Source organism: Myiozetetes cayanensis, unplaced genomic scaffold, assembly GCF_022539395.1.
Source record: "Myiozetetes cayanensis isolate MyiCay16 unplaced genomic scaffold, myiCay2020 scf2-11, whole genome shotgun sequence".
NCBI classification, from domain to species: domain Eukaryota; kingdom Metazoa; phylum Chordata; class Aves; order Passeriformes; family Tyrannidae; genus Myiozetetes; species Myiozetetes cayanensis.
The window spans coordinates 99,528,316-99,549,490 of NW_026087411.1; the positions used below are offsets into that span (position 1 = coordinate 99,528,316).

The following is a 21,175-nucleotide window of genomic DNA, read 5'->3' on the forward strand; positions in this document are numbered from 1 at the left end:
ATATGGCTTCATCAAGATTTCTTTAATGTCTTTAATGATCTGAAAACCAAAAAGCAATAGGAAATATGGAAACAGATACAAACTAACATGAAGCAAAAATAAACACCACAAGCATGCATGAACACAAATCTATGGCTAACACACAAAATGAGTTGTAACTAAAAAGGCCATAGACAACACTATGTAAAAGGTTTTCTAACCACATAGCAAGTAACAGAAAAAAAGAAGAGAATTCACGTCTATTATTCAAAGAAGATGACAAGCTAATGATACAGAGGGCCAAAACACTACTAATCTAACTACTTTACTACAACTTCCATATACATGTATACAAAAGATTACTGAGACCTACTGACGCAATCAATGCTGAAGAACAGAAGGCAAAAAGACAGCATCTGAATAGGGAAAGATCAAAAGTGTATTTTGCTAATTTAGTTTATTCCAGTCAAATAGATGTGGTAAATTTTATCTTAGGAGGTCTTCAGTGCAGGATATGAGCACAACCCTCTGCTCCTGCCAAAGGGCTTCGCTCACAATGCCCAATAAGATGAGAACATGGGGCTAAGTGGAGGGCAGGTGCTTGCATGTGTAATACACAAAACTATCTGAGGACATCTGCCCCAAGTACATCACCTTAAAGACAAAAGCAGCATTGGGCCAGGCTAAATAGTAAATATAGAATTTCAAAGAAACGTTTTTGACAAAGAATCTGTCACCCTCAGAAGTAGCTTTAGGAAAATTTGTGATGAGTCAGGGAGACATCTTGGAGCAAAATACCAGTCATCAAAACCTGGTTTGACACTGTCAGAAGTCACCCCACCAGCACCATGACCTCTGTCTCAAGCCAAGACAGAGCATCCCTGGTAGACAGGGTAGCATCCCTGCACCCAGGTAGGGGACTGTCAGGGCAGTGTGCCATGCCAGGGAGCAGGATCTCATCCCTGTCAGCTGCAGGCACAGGAATTTGTGGCATGCTTTTCTAATGGGCATGTGAATCAGCAGGTTCACAGTGAGCTGGAGCACTCACATCTCACACAGGTAGTGCATTACAAGCAGGGGGCCCATATTCCCAGGAGGAGGTGTGGGTGTGCATCCCACATGTCCTTGGGAGAGGAGGTGCAGTTTACATGTAACTGTGTGCATACACATGTGCTTTTTAAACAGTTTGGCATTAGTTACAGAAGAGTGTTTAGAAATGTTTATAAAACCAGAACACTAAGCACATATAAAATGGCATATGTTCTAGTACTGCTATTAATTCTGAACATATATTTTACTGAGATGTGATTAATTATGTCTCATTAATAAACTGATACATGGCTTCAATCTTTATTTGGTTTAAACTACTGAAATAGTTCCCTGAAAAGCATTCAGGACCTAACAAAACTAACTAAATTATTTAAACAAATTAACTAACCAAATTTCAGCTGTATCAATGCAAGTCAGGTAAGATATACTACAAAAAATCATTAGCTTTCAATTTCAAAGAGTAAAAAGTAAACTCTTCCATGGATTTGGTAGTAATAAATCATGTTCAAATGCCTCATTTGACATTCCTAAAACAAACCAAGGAAATCTGGTCATCACAATAGGTGGCAAAAGTATATTCAAATACAGGTGGTTCATGTTATCTTATCCCTAATTTGCTCTAGAAGTGGGAAGATGCATCAATTGTTCAACAAGGTACTGCCTTTGGTCTGGTTCTCTATTTTCATTACTAACTTGGGTGGCAGACTGAGAAGTATATTTTTCCACCTTGTCTTCCCTTCCTTTTTTGGGGTGAAGGTGGGATGGACGAGATTGGCATTGTTTTCTTAGCAGATAGAGCACTAGAACCCAAAATGATCTTGACAGACTTGAAGGGTGTTCTGAAATCAACAAGATGAAGTCCAAAGCACAGAACATCTAACAAGAGAAGTGGAAGATACAAAACAGTACCATTCCTGTAACATTCCTGAGAAAGCATAGCCGGGTATGAATATGAATCAACAGTATGAAACACTGAATATCAGCTGAGCATGAATCAACAGTAGATTGCTGCTGCAAAAAAGAGACAGATATAACACTCTTCCTAATACATCATAGTATGACCTACAGAAAATAATGGTAATTAATCCAGTCAAATTATTCCACTCTGCCTGTAACAAGCCAGGGAAAGACCTTGAAGGTCTTAACAGAAGTACTACATCCACTCTAAGAAGACAGGAAGTTTGGAAAGATGTCAGAATCAAGCAACAAGAACCAGAAAAGTTTTGCAAACATGACCAAAGACAAATGGCATTAGATGGTTTCTTTGGAAATGAGAGTGAACAGGCTGAGGTGGGAATGTAACAGCTTTCCCAGTCAGGAAACACTATGATGATATGTATTGTTGATATATGCTGCCACGTAAATACCTATTTTAACTTGCATGCTTGTGACAATAACACCTCTGAATGGCTGTATCTTATGATCTACATTAGATGTCTACTAAACCTCTTTGTGATCTGTAGCTCCATTAGCTGTGGTTTTTACAAGGAGTTTGTTTTTACACACAAACAGGGTTGAAATCCTGTGATTCTGATGGTTCAGTTTTGCTTTAGAGAGTGTCAGAATAAAAACAGAACAAATGCTGATGTCTGCTATTTCATGTGAGATAAACGGATAACATTTTAGGTACTTCTATAAAGGGTAAAAAAAGTGAGGTATTAAAAGTGGATGTTTGAAGTAATACATGAGCTTGTCCTCCACTCTAATTGTTGTAGCATTGCAACCAATCAAATGATTAGTAATATAATATATATTCTCTAACACTATTTATGGACCTCATATACAATCAATTAAAACAATCTTACTTGCAACAAAACTTTCAGAAAACATCCACCCTTCTCCCTTTCACTGTGGCAGAATAAAATCAGATTATCCTCAAAGATTTAGACTATCCTCGAGGATTCTTCTACTATTGTTTGAAAAAATATTTATTAAAGGAGATGCTTTAACTTTTCTTCATATCTCATTTTATTGTCACTCTGAGCAACTGATTTGCATTTTTTTTCTTTCAATTCCTAGCAGTAGTGTTATGCTTCTTCACTAATCAGTGTTTCTTTAGAATCATTCCATTTCAGAGATTTGAAAGTTTGTTGAAATACAACCTTTTCCTATTAAGTTTTAATACTGATAAATTTCTGTTCTCTAACTAAATTAAAATAGCTAGATAACTTATTTTCTTTATTAAATGATACATTTCAATACCTGCAAACATGCAATTCTTCTTTGTTCACTGTCCTAGCAATAGATCCTGTTGTCCATTGAGCCAACCAGAATAATGACATAAAATTCAATTTCTGTTTTTAATTGAGTCAGCAAAATATTTAGGGATGAAATTATGGAAGGGAGAGAAAATGCTATGAAGAAATTTGATGCAAGAAACATCCTGTTGACAGCTATCTTAGAATAAGGGGTTAAGTCCTCTGAGTGATCCCAAGATAGGGGTCTCAAACTTGCACCTATCGATAGAGATCCAACTCAACAGACTGGAAGAAGGGAAACAACACCCATGCACTGCTCAAGAACAATTTTACTTTCTAGTCACCAGAAGGAAGGAGAAAGATGTAGTTCACAGGACACTATACCTGTTTCCCAGAAAAGGAAAGAGTGAGGCTGAGGGATATCTGCGATTTCTGTTGACAGCACATGGTAGGGTTTGATGCCTCTCGTGCAACTCATAATGGAAGGAGCACAGAAAATTCTCTCACAAAACATATGGAAGTTCCTATATCACTATGTGGCTAAAAATAATGCAGAGTTTTCACAGGCTGAGGCGTACATTTTGCCTGCTGTTCTCGGCAACATGCACTGGTTTGAATGCTAAGAGAGGAAAAAAGACGCCTCCACAGATTAACAGGTTTATGTTCCCTTTGGCCAGCAAAGAAAAACTGTTTCTGCCATAACCTGATAGTCTATACTAAGAAAGAAGTCCTACATGCAGAGGCTTTAATTCAAGTATTACAAGAAGAATGTCCCGTGGAGTTGCTAAACAACTGATGTTTTGTGGGGGTTTTAGCTTTAAATGTTATATCATCTTCAAAGAAATATTTATCTAAGAAACTTCAGTGGAGAAAAGCTTTCCTTTAAGAAATAAATACCTTTTGAGCCAAAGAGCTGTTTGGATATTCCAGTTATCAAGAAACATCTTGAAACTTGTGGAAAACTGTGAAGTAAAACAAATTAATTATTTCTATAATTGTGAAGTGTTATAAAGTGTTTCAAAATTCTCATGTATAAATTATAAACCCTCCCCCACCAATTCTGTGATGAGTTGAATAAGTTATTTGTTCAACTACTTATAACCACAAAATATTTTGGAAGTCAACTGACAAGTAGAACATGTTCAAAACAGAATATTTTCCATCCTTTCCTAAGGGTGTCAACACATCATTTCTGACTTAAAACATATTCACTACCTTAAGGAACAAAATGTGTAGGGAAAGTTACTGAAATTACAAACAGCTACCTACAGGGGCATGTGGGTTTTTTTGAAAGAGCCAGAAACAAACCTCTATTTGTTGGATTCTCAGATTTGATATTAGATCCCAACGTGTAACTCCATTTTTGTCATAGCCTCTAAAACCAAACCCTGCTGCATTATTAATTGCATCTGCTGCAATGAAACAAAAAGAAACAAATTAATTATAAACTGGCTGTATTACAAATTGTGCATCACACAGCATGTAGTTCGTTCAAAATATTTATCGCACCTTAAAGGCTACATTTATTTTTCCTTTTAAATACCAAGGATCACTTGAACAAACAGAAAACAATCCAAGCAACACACTGGATGTCAATTCAAAAACTTGTACAACAGCATAAGAATGAAAGGTAGCACTATCTACCTCACAGTACAGATGTTCCCTCTCTCTCACAGCACCTACTTAGACTTGCTTGAGCAATCTGACAGAAAAACAAACTCAATGTTTTTCATCAAGACTACGAAACAGTGGCTGGTTGTAATGCTTTGAGACAGCAGCTCAACACTCAGATGCATGTCTTTGGTCTTCATTATGCAGCACCAGCAATGTTTAATGCATAAAGATAAAATAGCACAATTCCTTTCAAGCAGGTGCACGTTCACAGCACCCCACACAGAGCAGTGCAAGCCTAACAAAAGAAAACAGTAATATTCTAAGTGATGCAGAATTTGTCAAACTTCCACTAATGGCACAAGGCCCCTGTTAACACCTCTGAATGTGAAGTGTCTACAGTGCATGTCAAAGGTCAGATAGTTCAAAGCAAACAATATTTTTCCCTAGGAGAAAAAGCGCTGCTGTCATCTGGACTATGCAGGAAAATCCAAGGGATCTCTGCTGCCTGCCACTTTTGGTCATTACATTTGCCTGAGCTTTGTTAGCTCAGACACTAAAATTTCCTCTGCTGTTCAAATTATGATGGCCACATACAAGGAAATGAGATGGTTTTTTTCTCCCCAAGTATTTTATCTGTTGAACCAGGCTCTTGGTGGAATGCACCCAAACATGGACACACATCCACGAGGCATGAACACCACCGCGTATACACTTATGTGATAACCCAAGGGACCATGGGCAGAATGATGCCAGCCCTTCTCCCATGTCAGAAGAGTCCTGAGGAACTGGAATTAAGGTAGGCCAAAGGCTCTGCAGAAGCCATAGAGTCTTCTAGTTACAGGGCACAAGCCCTCTGTTAGCTCAGAATTCATCTAAAGCACTGTAATTAGATTGTGACTTTTTCAATTATAGCCAGCAACATGGGAGATACTGCACAGTTTTTATTACCATATTGAGAAGAATTTACTTCATACAATAGTGGTATGTAAGAAAAAATTGTATCTTTTATAATTTCCTTTCTTCTCAAAGACTTTTTGAAGGTATTAAGGTAGTATATTTGGAAAGTACAAGAAGCAATTGACTCAAACACACAAGCAGTGCCTTTCCTGAAGTTCAGTTTTTCGAGTTATCCACCAGTTTGGAAGAGGGCTTTGTGATGTTTCATTGAATATAGGGTAATTTATAGTATTTTTATTTTCTTGTGACAATTTTTTTCTAAAAAAATCTTTGAAAGTAACCAAATCTGCTGCTTTTGTTCTGATCTGATGTCACTGGTGTCAACTTCAAATATTAGGCAATGTTTTTATGCTCAGTTAGATAGCTGAAGACACGAACTCCATATTCTTTTGCTAGCTAGAGTACAAAGACTACACCTAGAGTAACTGCTCATTTTATTAACTACCATTTTAGTGAGTATTTCTTTAAAGTAATTCATTTCATTAACAATTTTTTTTTTCTGAAGCACCGTACAACTCAACAGCATAATATCCAGTAAAACTGCTAAAGGCCCCTCACATTCTACTCCTACCATTAGAAGTTTAGATGAGGCAAAGTGGAAGGAAGAAGGTTAAAAAAAAGCTATTTAGCAAAACTAAAAGCACAGAGTTGGCATCATTTATTTTCTTTGGTATTTTACCAAAGGACTGCTAGCTCTATACTGTTAGCAAGTGCATAAGGACAAGTCCATCTGAAGTATTAAAGGAAAAATCCCACCAACTAAGATTATTCATTTTTCAGATGACTCCTACTATTTACAGTTGATGATACGGGTGCATAAGACCATAATATTTGAAATTATTTCATTCCACAACAAGCCCCAGAATTACTATATCCAGACAAGCTGAAAGCGTTTCATTCATTGACCAGGAATGAAACCAGCAGCTGTAAATGAGTCATGCTGCTCTGCTACACCAAAGCTTTCTTTAGTGCATTGTTCCCACAGATTCTCTCTCAAAAGAATTATGAAACAAATATGTAAAACTGGAGAGGAGGAGGAAGCTGATGAAATCTGTTGTGAGAGCTGCTTCCAAGATGTATGTGTTGTTGTTGTTGTGTTTGTTGTTTTTTTCAAATAACATGAAGTGAAACGCAAAAGGTTCTTTAAACTATATAATTTATTCAAGTGTTTAAATCAGTTACTAAGGATATTTTCCCACCCATCATCCAAACTTTTAGTAAACAAAGACTAAAACTGAAGTGTCATCCATCAAATTCTGAAAATAGTACAGCAGATGCCACCTACTATCAGCAACAATACAATACATCTGAATTTCAATATATTAATTTTCATTCATGCTTGAGTAACACCAAGCAAATTACTAACCACAAAAAATAACTTTGCAGATATGCCAAAAATCAAGGTATCAAAATAAATTAAAATAATTAAAAAAAGAGAGTTTGTACATCAGACTAGATTTACTCTTTATTATTATTATTATTATTACTTTTTAGAGTTGTTGCTCATTAAAATCACTCTCCAAAATTCCTTAAGTTTCACTCTGACTTCTAAAGGAGACTGTGATCTCATTGCAACACTGTCTCAACACTGTGCTTACATTTCTGGTAACTTTTGTTTCTCAAAGAGAGAGACACAATTCAATGTACTCGGTCAATACCTCAGAACACTTAAATGTGATCAGGTTTTCCTGAGGCCTCCAGAGGGCACTGCCACTTTTTAATATATGCTTAAGTGTGCAGCATCTCAAATGAAACTCAGCACGTGCTCTTTCTGTTATTACTGTATTTTTAAATATATACTTACCTAAAGTCCATGCAAAATAATACTTGGGTCTGGCAGCCATAAGAGACACGTACAGGTAGAAAAACCTTACAGGCCATGATGCTGTAGCTCTGAAGTTCTCATCAATGTTGTATTCCACTGGCAAAGTTTTTGTAATAGTCATGTGGAAGAGTAGGGACAGTCCACAGATCAAGAGTTTCTGTGCCACAGCTATCTGAAAGTTTAAGATGGGAGAATTTGTAAGCTTCATTTTTTTAATCTTCTGGACACATAGGAATATTATAACCTTCCTTCCCTACACAGATATAAATGTATATCAATTTTGCAGTAATATATACTGTTTACTTTAAAATAGTTGGTGACATTTTATAGAGACTCAAGGAATATTGTTGCATTGATCAAGTTGTGAGCACCCCTTCTCCTGGCAAACACAACAAATCCAGTCTGACTACAGTAAGACCCTAAAAACCCTTCAATAATGGGAACAACTTTTGCAGCTCCATTTTTTTTTCTTATTTCATTGGCAAATTATTAAAGCAAGTAAATTGTTAAGACATCATAACACAAAACATGTAATCTAAGATAGAGTACAACTACTGTAGAGATTCCAAAACAATGGCAAAGCTTCAGTTTATTTTCAGTAATCTTTGGCATAATGAGGTGTTCAATTGCTGCCCAACTTAATATATCAATCATCTCTGTTAGATTATTACAGTATCTAAATGCTAAACCAACTAAAATATTGAAATAATTTATGAATTTTCAGCCAAAATACTGCAGTTCTATATAGATCTGTTTTCCCAGTTAGAACGATCAAGCTATAAGGGGACAAATAATATGCTCACAGACGTGTAACAACATTATGTTATTCAGGTAGGATCTACTCAGATTTTCTCAAAACTCAGCTTTGCTACAACCACCACAGTAAAGCATCAGGATTATTTTTAGGAAAACATTTCTATGGTTCTATTATAAAACACACAGAGAAATAATGTCAGATACTGACTGCTCTAAATCACTATCTGATCCACACCCCAAGGACAGATACTTCAGAAGCTTTCACAGAACATGGTAACTCACTAAACCAAGCACCACACTTTGAGAGTGGTTCATTAAGATGTAATTTTGAAGTTTTTATTTTAAGTGATCTCAATATTTAAACATTACAGTTTTAATTTACATTAAAATTCTACAGAAACTAAACTTGACAAGAAAACAGTCACTTTTTCTTTGAAGCATCAGAGCAAAAAGATAATCAGAATCCTTTTTCTGTCCATGCTGCTTCCAGTATACCTGCTCAAGCTTTTAAAGATAAGATCCTGCTTCACTGAGAGTTCAGCTTCACATATCTAGTTCCAAAATAAAGGATAATTCTGTTCCATGATACAGAATGGAGCATTGAACATCCAACTGAAAACACAGACTTTGGCGAGACACACAGTATCAAAGATTCACCCAGTCACACAGATGTAAGAGGTGGTACAACCTGATAAAAAATTAGACTTGGAAAAGCTGTAAAATGGTGGGGGGATTTTTGAATATTGCATATATTTCATGTGGCTCATCTCAGAAGATATTTCAGAGAGGATCAGAAATCACAGCTATTTAAAAAAACACAGCTGGAAAATTCAGGAGGCAACTACCAATTAATGGCTAAAACTGGTGTGTAATTATTTGTTTCTACTTGCTTTCTAATAAACCTCATTTGAATGCTTTACTACAAGAGTTCAAAATGAAGGGCATTAACTTTCTAAAAGTGGTCATTTCTTATTCTAGAACTATCATTCCACCTCTCTCTTCCTAGAGGAGAAGGAAAGTTGGCTTAACTTTTTCAGGAATTGAAATAGAAATTAATGTTAAAAAAATCAGCGTTAATAATCCATGTTAATAATCAGTTAAAAATAACACTAATGAATCTTGAATTCTGGTATGCAGTATCTGATAAATGCAAGAGTTTGATGTTTGTAAATACCAAAAGGAATCACCCCAAAGTTCTGAAGACAGTTGCAAGGATTTAACTTCAAAGTCTAAGCCACAATTAAAAGCCATGTTCAATTTCACATGAGAAACAATATTTATAAGCTGGTAACATTAACACTTAAAATATAAGCATGAATATATAAAATAGGTGTTTTCCATCTGAAGATCACCATAAAGTCTAAAAAACTGTTTTGGCAACTTATAAGTAACGTTATGTCTGTTTAAAGACCTGCTTTGCCACTGCAACTATTAACGAATTTTTCTATTAGTAAATAGAAACCATTAATCTGCCCATTCAACAGGAAATCTGTTTAGACCTCTCTGAAGGTTATTAACTAAACTGTGGAGGTGTGAACCCTTCTTTTAAGGTTTGGTTTCAACAAAATTTACCTGAGGAAAAAACAATGAACTCATATGGGACTCTGCCACAAATTAAACTTTTTTTTTTTTTTTTAAATTATACTACTTCACTCAATAATTATAAATCCCAGCCTGCTGATATCACTTAGAGGAATCAGTATCAGGGATATTAGTGTCCTTAGAACACTGTGATGGAGATAAATATCTTGCCTCTACAAAGTCTGGGAGCTGCAGCTTCCAGCCTGGTTTAAGCCGAGTTTTTGAAGGACGAACCAAACACAGGCTGCAATGCAAAGCACCAGTCCTGCCCTGCCTCCACTCCCTGGCTGCAGGTTTGGCTCTTTTTCCTTATAGTGAGACACATCAGAGAAACAAATCAGATGAAAACCTAAATTCTTGGTATTTTGTTTGGGTTTTTTTATTTGGTTGTTGTTGGGGGCTTTAGGGGGAGTGGAGGTGTTTTGTTGTTTGGTGTTTTTTGGTGAGGGTTTTTTTGTTTGGTTGGTTTTTAATGGCAAGTGAGAGTCAGGCCAGATCAAATTATCTGAACCAGGCCACAACACTGTGCACTGACACCAATATAACCCTACAGTTCAATTACCTGCAGAAATGCATTTGGTAAAACATAATTCACTTCCTCTTACTTAATTAACCAGGTTATTAATAAAAGCTTCTTTGCCAAGGCATAAATGGGCGATCACTGGATTGCACGTTCACGGGAGTGTTGGTCAGTTTTTACAAGGATGAAATAACCTGAAGTTTAATTTTACTGGCTCTTTAAAGTTTTCAACATACTAAAATAACTGCTCTGTTAAGGAATTAAAAGACCATAAGCTGCAGGATAACTTTGATCAGACATGAATTAGGATATACAAATTATTTTACAACAAAAAGGTAGAAAGTCCTGGCTCATTTAGTTTTGGTGAACAACTGGGCATACCTGTATAAAAATACCAAATATGGTCAACACTGAGAAGGGGAAAAGGTACTTAAGCTAGAAAACAGTGCCAGGACAAAATTAAATTTGCATAAATTAGATGGGAATATAATTAGGTTGAAAACTAGATACCTAATTTGAGAAAGGAGTTCAGGAACAGCTTTTTAATTGAAGAAATAAAGCTAAAACACTCACAGAGCTCAGGAATTTTAGAAATATATTATCATATAAACATGTATCATATATAAAAACATACAAAAAAGTAGAGAGGAATCTTTGAAAATTTTATTTTAATGAACTTTTTGCCTGATAAAGAATCAACAAGAAGCTCAATGTAATATTGAACTATATTAAAGCACATGACGTGGGGGAGGTTGGTACTTCAGATAAAAATTATAGGTAATTAAGCAAGAACTTTATAAGCTATAGGAAGAGTCTGCATAACAAGCAAAAAAGTAGATATCTGCTGACAGGAATCTAAGGGTAGCCATAATAAAAAGAAACTTACAAAGACAGATATTAATTTCTGAGAGTTGACACCACTTTGAGCACCAACAACTGATAGCTTGCAAAAAGGCACAATAGGAGGGATATAAGAAGTAAGTTTTAATATGGTGACTTGATTCATTTAACATGCAATGAACACAGCAAAAATACTAAACCAAGTTAACATCATGCAGTCAACACACATTATAGAGGAGGAGGCTGGAATGAACTACTTTGGTTATGTCATTTTATTTAACAAAAAATCAAACTTACTCTAACTCAGCTCAAGGATCTTTTTTTTAAATTTTCTGCATTAACATTTGCTGATCCCCAATAAATTTTTGTTTGTTTGTTTTTGTTTTTTAAGTTACCTAACAATTTATTCTTCTTGAAATAATAACATGAGAATCAGGGAACAAATTTAAGGTATTTATACAAAGTTAATGGTATTTAAACATTCTTCTACAACAAGACAATGAATATTTTATTTGATGCAGCAAATGCAGTGAAATGGTATCATTCATATTTCTCCAAAGCACACAATACTCACTGGTGTTATAAAATGCAGCCAAATTTCTCTAACACCACTTGGGAGATAGAGTATCAAGAGCATAAACAGCTTCTCTTTGTTTTTATGTCAAAAGCTAATGCAGCATAAATTGCAAAAAGTTTCAAGCATCTTAAGAGCAATTCTTTTTAAGGAAAACTGCTTACCTGAAAGAAGAAGCCATCATAGGTTTACATTTATTTCTACTGACTTTCTCCAGATTGCTAGCAAGATTATGTGATAAAAAGCCAGGAAGTCCTATCAGGCAATCAGTAGATGCATGTCCACAAAGTACCAATAGGGGCAGATTTGGTTTAATTCCATGTATTTGCAGTAATTTCACTACATAACATTTTTCTGCAGAAATAGGATTTCAGTCCATGGACTTTGCTGAGCCAAAACAACATTTAGAAACAAAAGAAGTGTCTGTAATTTTGTCAGTGCAACACATCCATGCAGAGGATGGACCATGTGGTACCAATCTTTGCACGGAATTCTCCCCATCTTTCACCCTTCCTAACGACTCTCTCCACAGCACACTTGTGTGGACTCATGTGTTTTGTAAATTGGCAGGGCGGTTTGAAGTGTTACCATCCTCCAGCCACTCGTTTACATTCCTGTGGTGCAAGTTACTACAATCATACCAGATGGTTAGAATGGAACTGCAAAGAAGCCTCATCTACTTTCAGAGGGTGGAAGTGGTTGGAGACGCCACAACCGATGGGGAAGCACTCCCTGTGGGCCCAGCTGTGGGACATTATCTCTAGATGGTAGGATGAGACAAGCGGGTACGTGTGGGAATGCCTTCATCTGCTCCAGCAACAGTTGGTGATCCACAGGATAAGAAGAACATGGGTAACTGGCACTGGAATTAGCAAGAGCCATCTATCTGAAGTGTTCCAGCTGCCCCCACAATAATTCTGCTTCTAATGTGTGTTAATAATTATCTTAGGCACACACAAATGTATGCCTGATATACTTAAGAGAATATTAAAAGAGTGAAAAGATAATATCCAGGACTCTGATCATTAAACTAATTGAATTGAATTTTAAAAGTAACAAGTTTTGTGAGCTTTTGATTTTAATTCAGGTCATACAATCTCTCCTAGAAGGCATGATCAACTGGACTATCTTATTTATGCATTTAGTCTCTTTGTCAGTAAAGGAACAAAGAGACAAAAAGAATTAGGTGGCTTAGAATACTGTTCATAGTGTTATGGCTAGTACATCTTTTATTACACCTTCAATATCTCTCTACATGATTCAAAGTCTGAAAAATGAAAGTATTTCTATGACTGTTTTCTAATTTGTTACATATGACTGTTTTCTACTTGTTGCAAATAAACATTAAAAAACAACATGATTTGAGACCGTTCATGAAACCTTGCTGGAACTTTTAAGTCTCATCAGTTTTCCAACATCAAACTGCGTACTTTCTCCTTTCCAGGACTCTTTTTAAGCACAGTATATGCTTTGAAGGAAACATGCATGAACTGTTTTAATTTAAAGATGGCTTTTTACCATATAACCTTGTTAGGAAGCTCCAATTTAATCTGCTTTTATCCACAAGATCCAGTCTGGAAACCATGGAGAAAACCTGCCTTAAAAAAATAAGCACATAACTTTTTGAGCAGGGAAGTACTCTGTTGATGAATGAACTCCAGATAAAGCTCAGAAGATATGCCTGTAAATGAAGAGTGCAAACCAAGCTTTCCATGCAATGATTACGTAAAGCATCAGCACTGCAAGAGTCATACATCTTACATTTGGGGAAGGATCCGTTTGTTCATATTTTGTATCTTCCTTCCCATTTGCTTCAGACTGTTGCAGTTGGTATGATCTGCCTTCAATGAAAGTAATATAGTCTTTGTAAGAGCATAACGGGCCTGCCAGGATACCCATGAAATTACAGTTGTAACTTAAATACTCCAGTAGACTTGGCATGCGTCTGTAATTCAAAGACAAGCAACTCGTGAGATGGGATGTGTAATTCTACAGAATTTCCACAGTAGGAAAAGTCACACTCCATGTTATCTCTTACTCTGACTGCAATAAAAATCACACGTACAAAATCAATTTATGTGTCTTCTCTAATCACAGCTTGAAACATTCTACACATAGAATTTCTTTCCAATCCATACTGAGCATTTTCAGACAGACCTCCCGAACTCTGACCCTCTCCTTGCCCAGCAGAGGTGTTTGACTGAAGCTGAGCCTGGGGAAGGAAAGGGAAGGCTGTTTCTCTGTTTGTTCAACTGTATTAAGTTCTCTATTTTTCCCTCAACAGTTGAATCAATAAACAGAGCCTTGTGTTAACTGGCAATAATTTCAATTAAAGCAAATGTCTCAAATCAAGCCTCTCTTGCCCAAGACAACACATTATTTTCAAGTCTCCTGAATAAAGAAAGGAGAAAGTTAAATACTGAAGAACAGAATTAAACAAGCATATTCCTTCACCAGCTACTTCTTATATGTACTAACAGTTAACTAGTCCCCTGTCTGATATGGCATGAATTTGCATACACTGCATAGAACTTATAATGCTTTTCCTAAATAAGTATAAAACCTACTTCTAGGGATATTTTTCAGCAGAACATATGTACAAATTAAGCTACAAATATAAAAAGCATGAATCTGTTTTACATGAGCTTGTAAACTCTCTGTCTTGAATGTGAACTGTAGAAACTGCACAGAGCATTAACAAAGCACACAAAACAGCTCCAAAGCAGAAGTGTCTGAAAGCCTACCTTACAGCCAAACACCTCTGTGATGGAGTCAAGTCTTCATTTTTCCGAAACATTCCTAGGGAAGAGGATGGGAAGAAGAAAATATAAAGAAAAGCTAAACCCCCACACTGTTTCTTTATTCAGTAGAGCAAGCCTCATGCTGCAATGTAATTTCTTAACCCCTCAAGCAATTTCAGAGGTATTATGTCACATAACATTTTTGCTGGAGTTGGATCAAACAATTCTTACTGTTGATAGAATTACAAACTTTTGTATCTTCAGTTATATCCAACAGTGCCTAAACCTGAAATCACATGGATTTCAGGCAAGCATTAAGACAACTTGTGGTAAGTGTCGACAAAAATAATTTTCCTACACTGGTTAAGACTTCAAAGTCTGCAGGTTTTAAAACTCTTTATTCTCAGTCCTGGACACTGGAGAAGCCCCAAAACCCTTTCAACATTGCAGCAACCCAGGGATATTACATTAGTCATTACAATTTTGATGTGTAGAATGAACACACGGCCCATGACAGATTTCAGCGATTCTAAACATAAGGCAGACCTCGAGAGCACCTTTGCTCTGCAAGTAAATATTGTGACCAAGGTCCAGTGAAGCAGGCAGGGCAGCAAAGGATGCTACAGTCTTTTTCACAAGCACTAACAAGAAGCCCTAACCCCTGCTAGCAGAAGGGGGCAGGCCAAATCTGAGTTCAGAAGCAAGACTGAAATTGCCTTCTTGCCATATGAGGATCTTTCTGAAATGCTAGTGATCTACCCCTGAAAAATAGTCTTCAAAATCTCTACTCCCATAAAAAAGTAACAAATATTGTTCTTAACACTTTCAATGATTATGAAATATTCTAATTCAGAGGCACAAAAAAGTAGAGCTCCCTCCTTCAGACAGCCCTGGTCTATACCAGCCAGCACTGCCTGCAAAAATGACCCTTTCAGCTCTTCCTGCTGCCTTTCCAGTGGCTCAGACATTCCCACATGCAGCCATCCCCTGCTGTTCACATTTAGAATTTTTCTTTGCCAATAAAAACTTTATTTTTATGCACATAGCTTCCTAAAGGAAATGAAGCTTACAAAATCCCACTTCAACTATCTTCCTCCATAGCAGTGCTCAAACCCAACAGCCTACTTCCAAACAAGCTTGATGAGAGTAGACATAATATAGATATGAAATCCCAATGTGCTTTATGAAAAAAGGTGTTTCTAAAGAAGACCCTTCTCTCCCCCTCCTCTCACCGAATGGTTGCCTTTGACTCCACCCCTCGATTCCAGTAAATCCACAGAGGGGAGCCCTTATACTTGATCCAAGCATACGGAAAGTTTCAACTGGAGCCAACTTCTTTTTTAGATATCAAACTCAGTCAGACTTACAACAAAAAAAGATTGAGGGGCTGGGGAGAAGTAAAACCTAATTTAATTCTGTGACTCATGGAAACACTTGTTATCTAAAGACAAGATAACTGTTGTCTCAGCGTGACTCCAGTGTGATCATGACCTATACACACAACTTCAAAACCACACTTCTAGTCTTCAACAAAGCAAAGAATACAGAGGGCTTAGCAACTTGCCATCTCCTCTCTTTCAATATGACCTGTAAAAATGTCTTCCTTGCTCCTGATCCTTCACAGTGGAAAGTTACCCTCATCCACACTGGCTCAAGAGTGAGTTCAGTAGGTAACTGAAGAACAAAGTATCATCCCTTAACTTCATGCAGGCACCTTCTCATCTTCATTGTTACATTTCACATCTTCTCCTCTGTGCTATAGCAAAGATTTCTATGTTGATAAAGGGACTGAATAAAAAATATCAAGCATTTTGAAAGACCGTGTAACCTTTAAGGCCATAAAGATCACAATTCTCAGGTAGCGAATCTCTGAATTTAATACAAACTTAAACAGAAATTTAACACAAAGACACCTTGTAAGGTGATAGATCTTTTTTGCCCTTTTTCACGTGACATGCCTATAGGCAGATGCAGATCCCACAATATGGCTAGTGTTCAGAAGTGTCCCATGCAGAGCTTTCAGTCTCTCACAGTCTACACAATGCAAACTGACTGGAGCAGGAGCCTCCTTTGCCATTATATTCCATATGAGTATTCTACCCTTAAGTCAGGAAGAGGAACAGATCACCAAGTGTGTCCAAATGGACTCCCATAAAGCCAGACTAGCCACTAAATAAAGGTAATTAGTCAAATGAAAGATTTCACGCCATTCATGTGGTATGAAAAAGGAGGAAAAAAACCTCAAACCTGAAATAGAAGAATCTATCCACTGAAATAGGATCTGTGGTTTTGGAGGGATGAGAAGGAAAGAACTGGCCTACTTAAAATGGGTTCCAGTTACATACATATAAATACATACATACATAAATAAGAACTTGGTTAAAGCCCAAATAACCTGGTGAGCAATGCACTTGCTGTCTCAAACATACTGCATACAAGTAAGCCTCCATTAATTTTTTATTTCCCTATCTCACTAAGATTTCCCTTCAGCCAGGAGATTCTTTGAGGCCAGTTTAGTGGCTTTCCCTGTTTGGTTGGGTTTTTTTAAATACCTTCTCAGTGCCTTGAAAGCCCATTTATCATCTTTGCACAGCACACAAGAACAAGGAAACCATTGATCTGTGTCATTCCCTTGAAAGCTTTCAGGTGGCTATTGATAACATTCTTTAAACCATAGAAAATGTATATGTAAAAGGTGCTCTTACATTGATACTTATCCAATATGAGATGAATTAATATATATACACTCAATAATTCCCAGGCAGTGTAAGCCCATGGGAACAGAGACCTCATAAATCACAGTTGTTCCCTACCTACACACTGGAGATGAAGAACCCCCACTTTGGCAGCATGCTGCTGCTAGGGAACTCCTGTGGGTTTGTAACTTTTCTTTGGGGATTATAAGAATTGTTTTCTCCTATTCTAAAGCAGGATACTACCACAATAGCTGCAGCTCTTAGTTGATACCAAATCACACAGTAGAGATTTGAGAAAATGGGTTTTATCGAACATCTGTTAGAGAGGTGAAACAATTTGGTCATTCAACAACTATAACTCTATTTTCTCATCCATAAAGCAGGAAATACTCTTATGTTCCTCACTTGGTAAAAGAATTCTGTAAATCATCTTTAACAAAATTTATCCCTAGAGGTCTAGATCATGAGGAAATTCCACCTTTTCATGCCCTCTCCAGAGCCCATATTCTAATGGTAACAAACCCAACATCTTCAGGCACACACAGCTATCCTGCCATACAGGCTTTATTAAGGCATAATATGACTACTGCTGTGCTCTCACTATGATAATACAATGTTTACAGTCATACCATGGCACCATCCCAGCTTTGTGGCTAAACTTATCCACTTTTGTATTTGTATGGAAATCTGGCTAATCAGTAACTAATAATGCTTAGACATAAGGTTATATTACATCCATAATAAACATGGAGATCCTATTGCAATAAATTTTGAGGTTCTGAAATGGATCACCAGCTGAGCCCAAATGTGTGCTGTTATTAAAATATTTTAAGACCTGAAGAAATACAGACAGTAAGAGTTTTAATTGTTACTAGCACATTGGCAGCAACAAAAGCAAGTCAGTATAGATACCCACTGACCAAAACTGGAAAAAAAAAACACAAATAGCAAGAAAACTTAGATGTCTTGATATCCAGAGAGCCATGAAAGCAAAGACAGGCCCAGAGCAATACTTGAAGACTTAAAAGGGGAGAAATACAACATCATTCCTTTAACCACTAATGACACATACTGTAATAAAAATGATTTCATAACTGATGCTGAAATAATAATGACCATAATGTCATGATCACAAAAGGGAGCACTTTAAAAATAAAAAAAATAAAAGAGCAGTCAAGAGACTATTGGAAAGAGACCAGTAAAAGAAACTCCTAGGTATAAGAAAGCATCAGATTACCAAAAAAAAAACCAAACCCCAAAGCACCACCACACCATGGCAGTTTCACTTACACAATTAACAGAAATAACAGAAAACAATACAATAATAATAAAATACTATTTGAAATAAAGTGCATTATGAGAATTTATTTTCATAAATGTAACATTCTTAACTGACCCCTGTCAACAAAAAAACACAAAAAACCACAAACAAACAAACAAAAAACCAATCTGAAAAGTAAGTTGACCAAAACATGGCATTTCCCTTTTTATTGTAACGTCACATGGTGGCAATCAGCAATTCAGCCTGGTAATCTGTTCTGTTTTATAGTATCTACTTAAAATAAATTTGAATTATTACATCTCATATACAGAAACACATAAGCTCTCCAGTGCTTCAGTACATCCACATTTCTACCCTTTAAGCCAGAGCAGACCAATACTAAAGTTGTCTGTCAGCCTTTAGAAAGATATGGTGTCCTTCTGCTGAATGGGAGAATTATTTCCCTTTGAGAGAAGTAAAAGTTAACTGAAAATAAAGAAGAAATATTTCCATCAACTAAATCAAGAAACATTCTTTGACACTTTTGACACTACTCCATTGTTCAAGAACAGCTAACAAAACCATTACTACTAACATAATAGCAGGTACTCAGCTTGGATGGGATCGCTCATCAGCTGCAAACCAACAAGGAAACTTACTTTCTACTTAAGAAAGAAAAAAGCATTGGCTGAAAAATCTCCCAAGTGTATCATGCAGAACCACAACCTGATGAGGTAGGTAGCAATAAGTAATTAAGATTGTGACAACTAGTACAGTTTTTATGAAGAAGTTTCTTTACCTTTGTTTCTTTTTCCTCAGTTTCTTCATATTTTCCATATATTTAATCTATGCATTGAAATATCTCTCCTCTCAGGCACCATACTGGACAAAGATGTATTGTCATTATTTCACAAGAAGAAATGGCCTCTAATAGCCTACTTGGAACAGACTATTTGGAAATTTTACAACTTTGCAATATTACAATAGCAATATGAGGGAAAAGAGCATAAAATAATCCAGCCATTGGCCTAATAGCATACTGTCGGAGCAAAGCAACTAAGACCTAAACCACTGGACTATGACTAGCCTTTAACTACATTTTGCTAAGGCAGAGATAAAATTTTTAAAAAAGCCTTCAAGTTGCATATTCACTGCACTCCTTGTCTTCTTTTAGCTCTCACAGTAAGTAAAAGTAGCCTCACCAGATCTGCATCAGTGTCTAATCTATTGCTTTTAAAAATGGAGAGTGCTAGATAAAAAGAAGAAAATAATAATTAGGGAAAAAAGCAAGCAATATTCCCGGAAAAGCACATTTAAAAATTAGCAACTACAGAGCTGAAACCCAAGGCACAAGGGATGGCAGAAGGTTAATGTAGTGGGTTTCTGTGGCTAGATTTTGGTAGCGGGGGATGGGAGGGGACTACAGGAGTGGTTCCTGTTAGAAGCTGCTGGAAGCTTCCCCTGTCCAGTGGAGCCAATGCCAGCCAGCTCCAGGATGGACTTCCTGCCACTGGCCAAGGCCAAGCCAATCAGGAGTGACAGTAACACCTCTGTGATAACATAGCTAAGAACAGAAGGTTGTTGCACAGCTGAAAATTTCAGCCAGGGAAGAGTGGAGTGAGAACATGGGAACAACAAGGTAGACACCAAGGTCAGTGCAGAAGGAGGGGCAGGAGGTGCTCCAGGCGCTGGAGCTGAGGCCCTGCAGCCCATGGTGCAAACCAGGCTGGGGCAGCTGTGCCCCTGCAGCCCATGGGGGACCACCGGGGTGCAGAGACCCCCCTGCAGCCCATGGAGGAGCCCATGCTGGAACAGGTGGATGCATGAAAGAGGCTGTGACCTCATGGGAGGCCCAAGATAGAGCATGTCCTGCCAGAGACCTGCAGTTCGTGGAGAGGGAAGCCCAGGCTGGAGCAGGTTTTTCCCAGGTAGGACTTGTGGCCCCTGTGGGGGACCCACACTGGTACAGCTCATCTGTGAAGGACTGCACCCCATGGAGGAGTGACCCACGGGACAGCAGATTAGGAAGAACTGTTGCCTGTGGGATGGACTCATGCCAGAGAGATCCATGAAGGACCGTCTTCTGTGGTAGGGACCCCACAGAGCAGGGGAAGGACTCCTCTCTCTGAGCAGCAGCAGAAACAACAACTGACAGTAACCCTCATTCTCTGTCTCCCTGCACCTCTGAGGGGAAGTAGGTAGAGTTTTGGAAGGAAGGAGGGGTGGGAGTAAGGTGTTTTTAAGATTATTTTACTTCTCACTCTTTTGCTCTGACCCTGTTAGTTAAAAAATTCAATTAATCACTTTGAGTCTGTTTTGCCCATGATGGTGATCAGTTAGTGACCTCTCCCAGTTCTTAATTCATGGGTTTTTTCTCTCCTCTGTCCAGTTGCAGAGAGAGAGTGAGAGAGCAGCTTCAGTGGGTAGCTGGTGTCTGGCCAGGGTCAACCCACTACAGTTACACACACAGGAATAAAGAGTTTTGTGATTAGAAAGCATGTGAGAAAAGCCCCTGGGAACCCAGAAGCAGCTGACAGAACAGAATGGATTATGATTCTGGTTTCTTACCTGTATCTAGCCACA

The 21,175-nt window shown here is 37.3% G+C and overlaps 1 protein-coding gene across 2 annotated transcripts in view; it reads right to left on the minus strand.

The window, feature by feature from the left end:
• Positions 1-21,175, minus strand: part of MBOAT2 (membrane bound O-acyltransferase domain containing 2) — a 92,152-nt gene that overhangs the window by 10,548 nt on the left and 60,429 nt on the right. The window contains exons 6-11 of one of the 2 annotated variants that reach the window (XM_050315837.1): positions 14,639-14,693; positions 13,656-13,839; positions 11,367-11,423; positions 7,603-7,795; positions 4,536-4,639; positions 4,125-4,189 (exon numbers count right to left, since the gene is read on the minus strand). In XM_050315837.1, coding sequence (XP_050171794.1) covers positions 4,125-4,189; positions 4,536-4,639; positions 7,603-7,795; positions 11,367-11,423; positions 13,656-13,839; positions 14,639-14,693 — 658 coding nt within the window. The remainder of the gene's footprint in view (positions 1-4,124; positions 4,190-4,535; positions 4,640-7,602; positions 7,796-11,366; positions 11,424-13,655; positions 13,840-14,638; positions 14,694-21,175) is intronic. The other variant, XM_050315838.1, reaches the window with a different exon arrangement.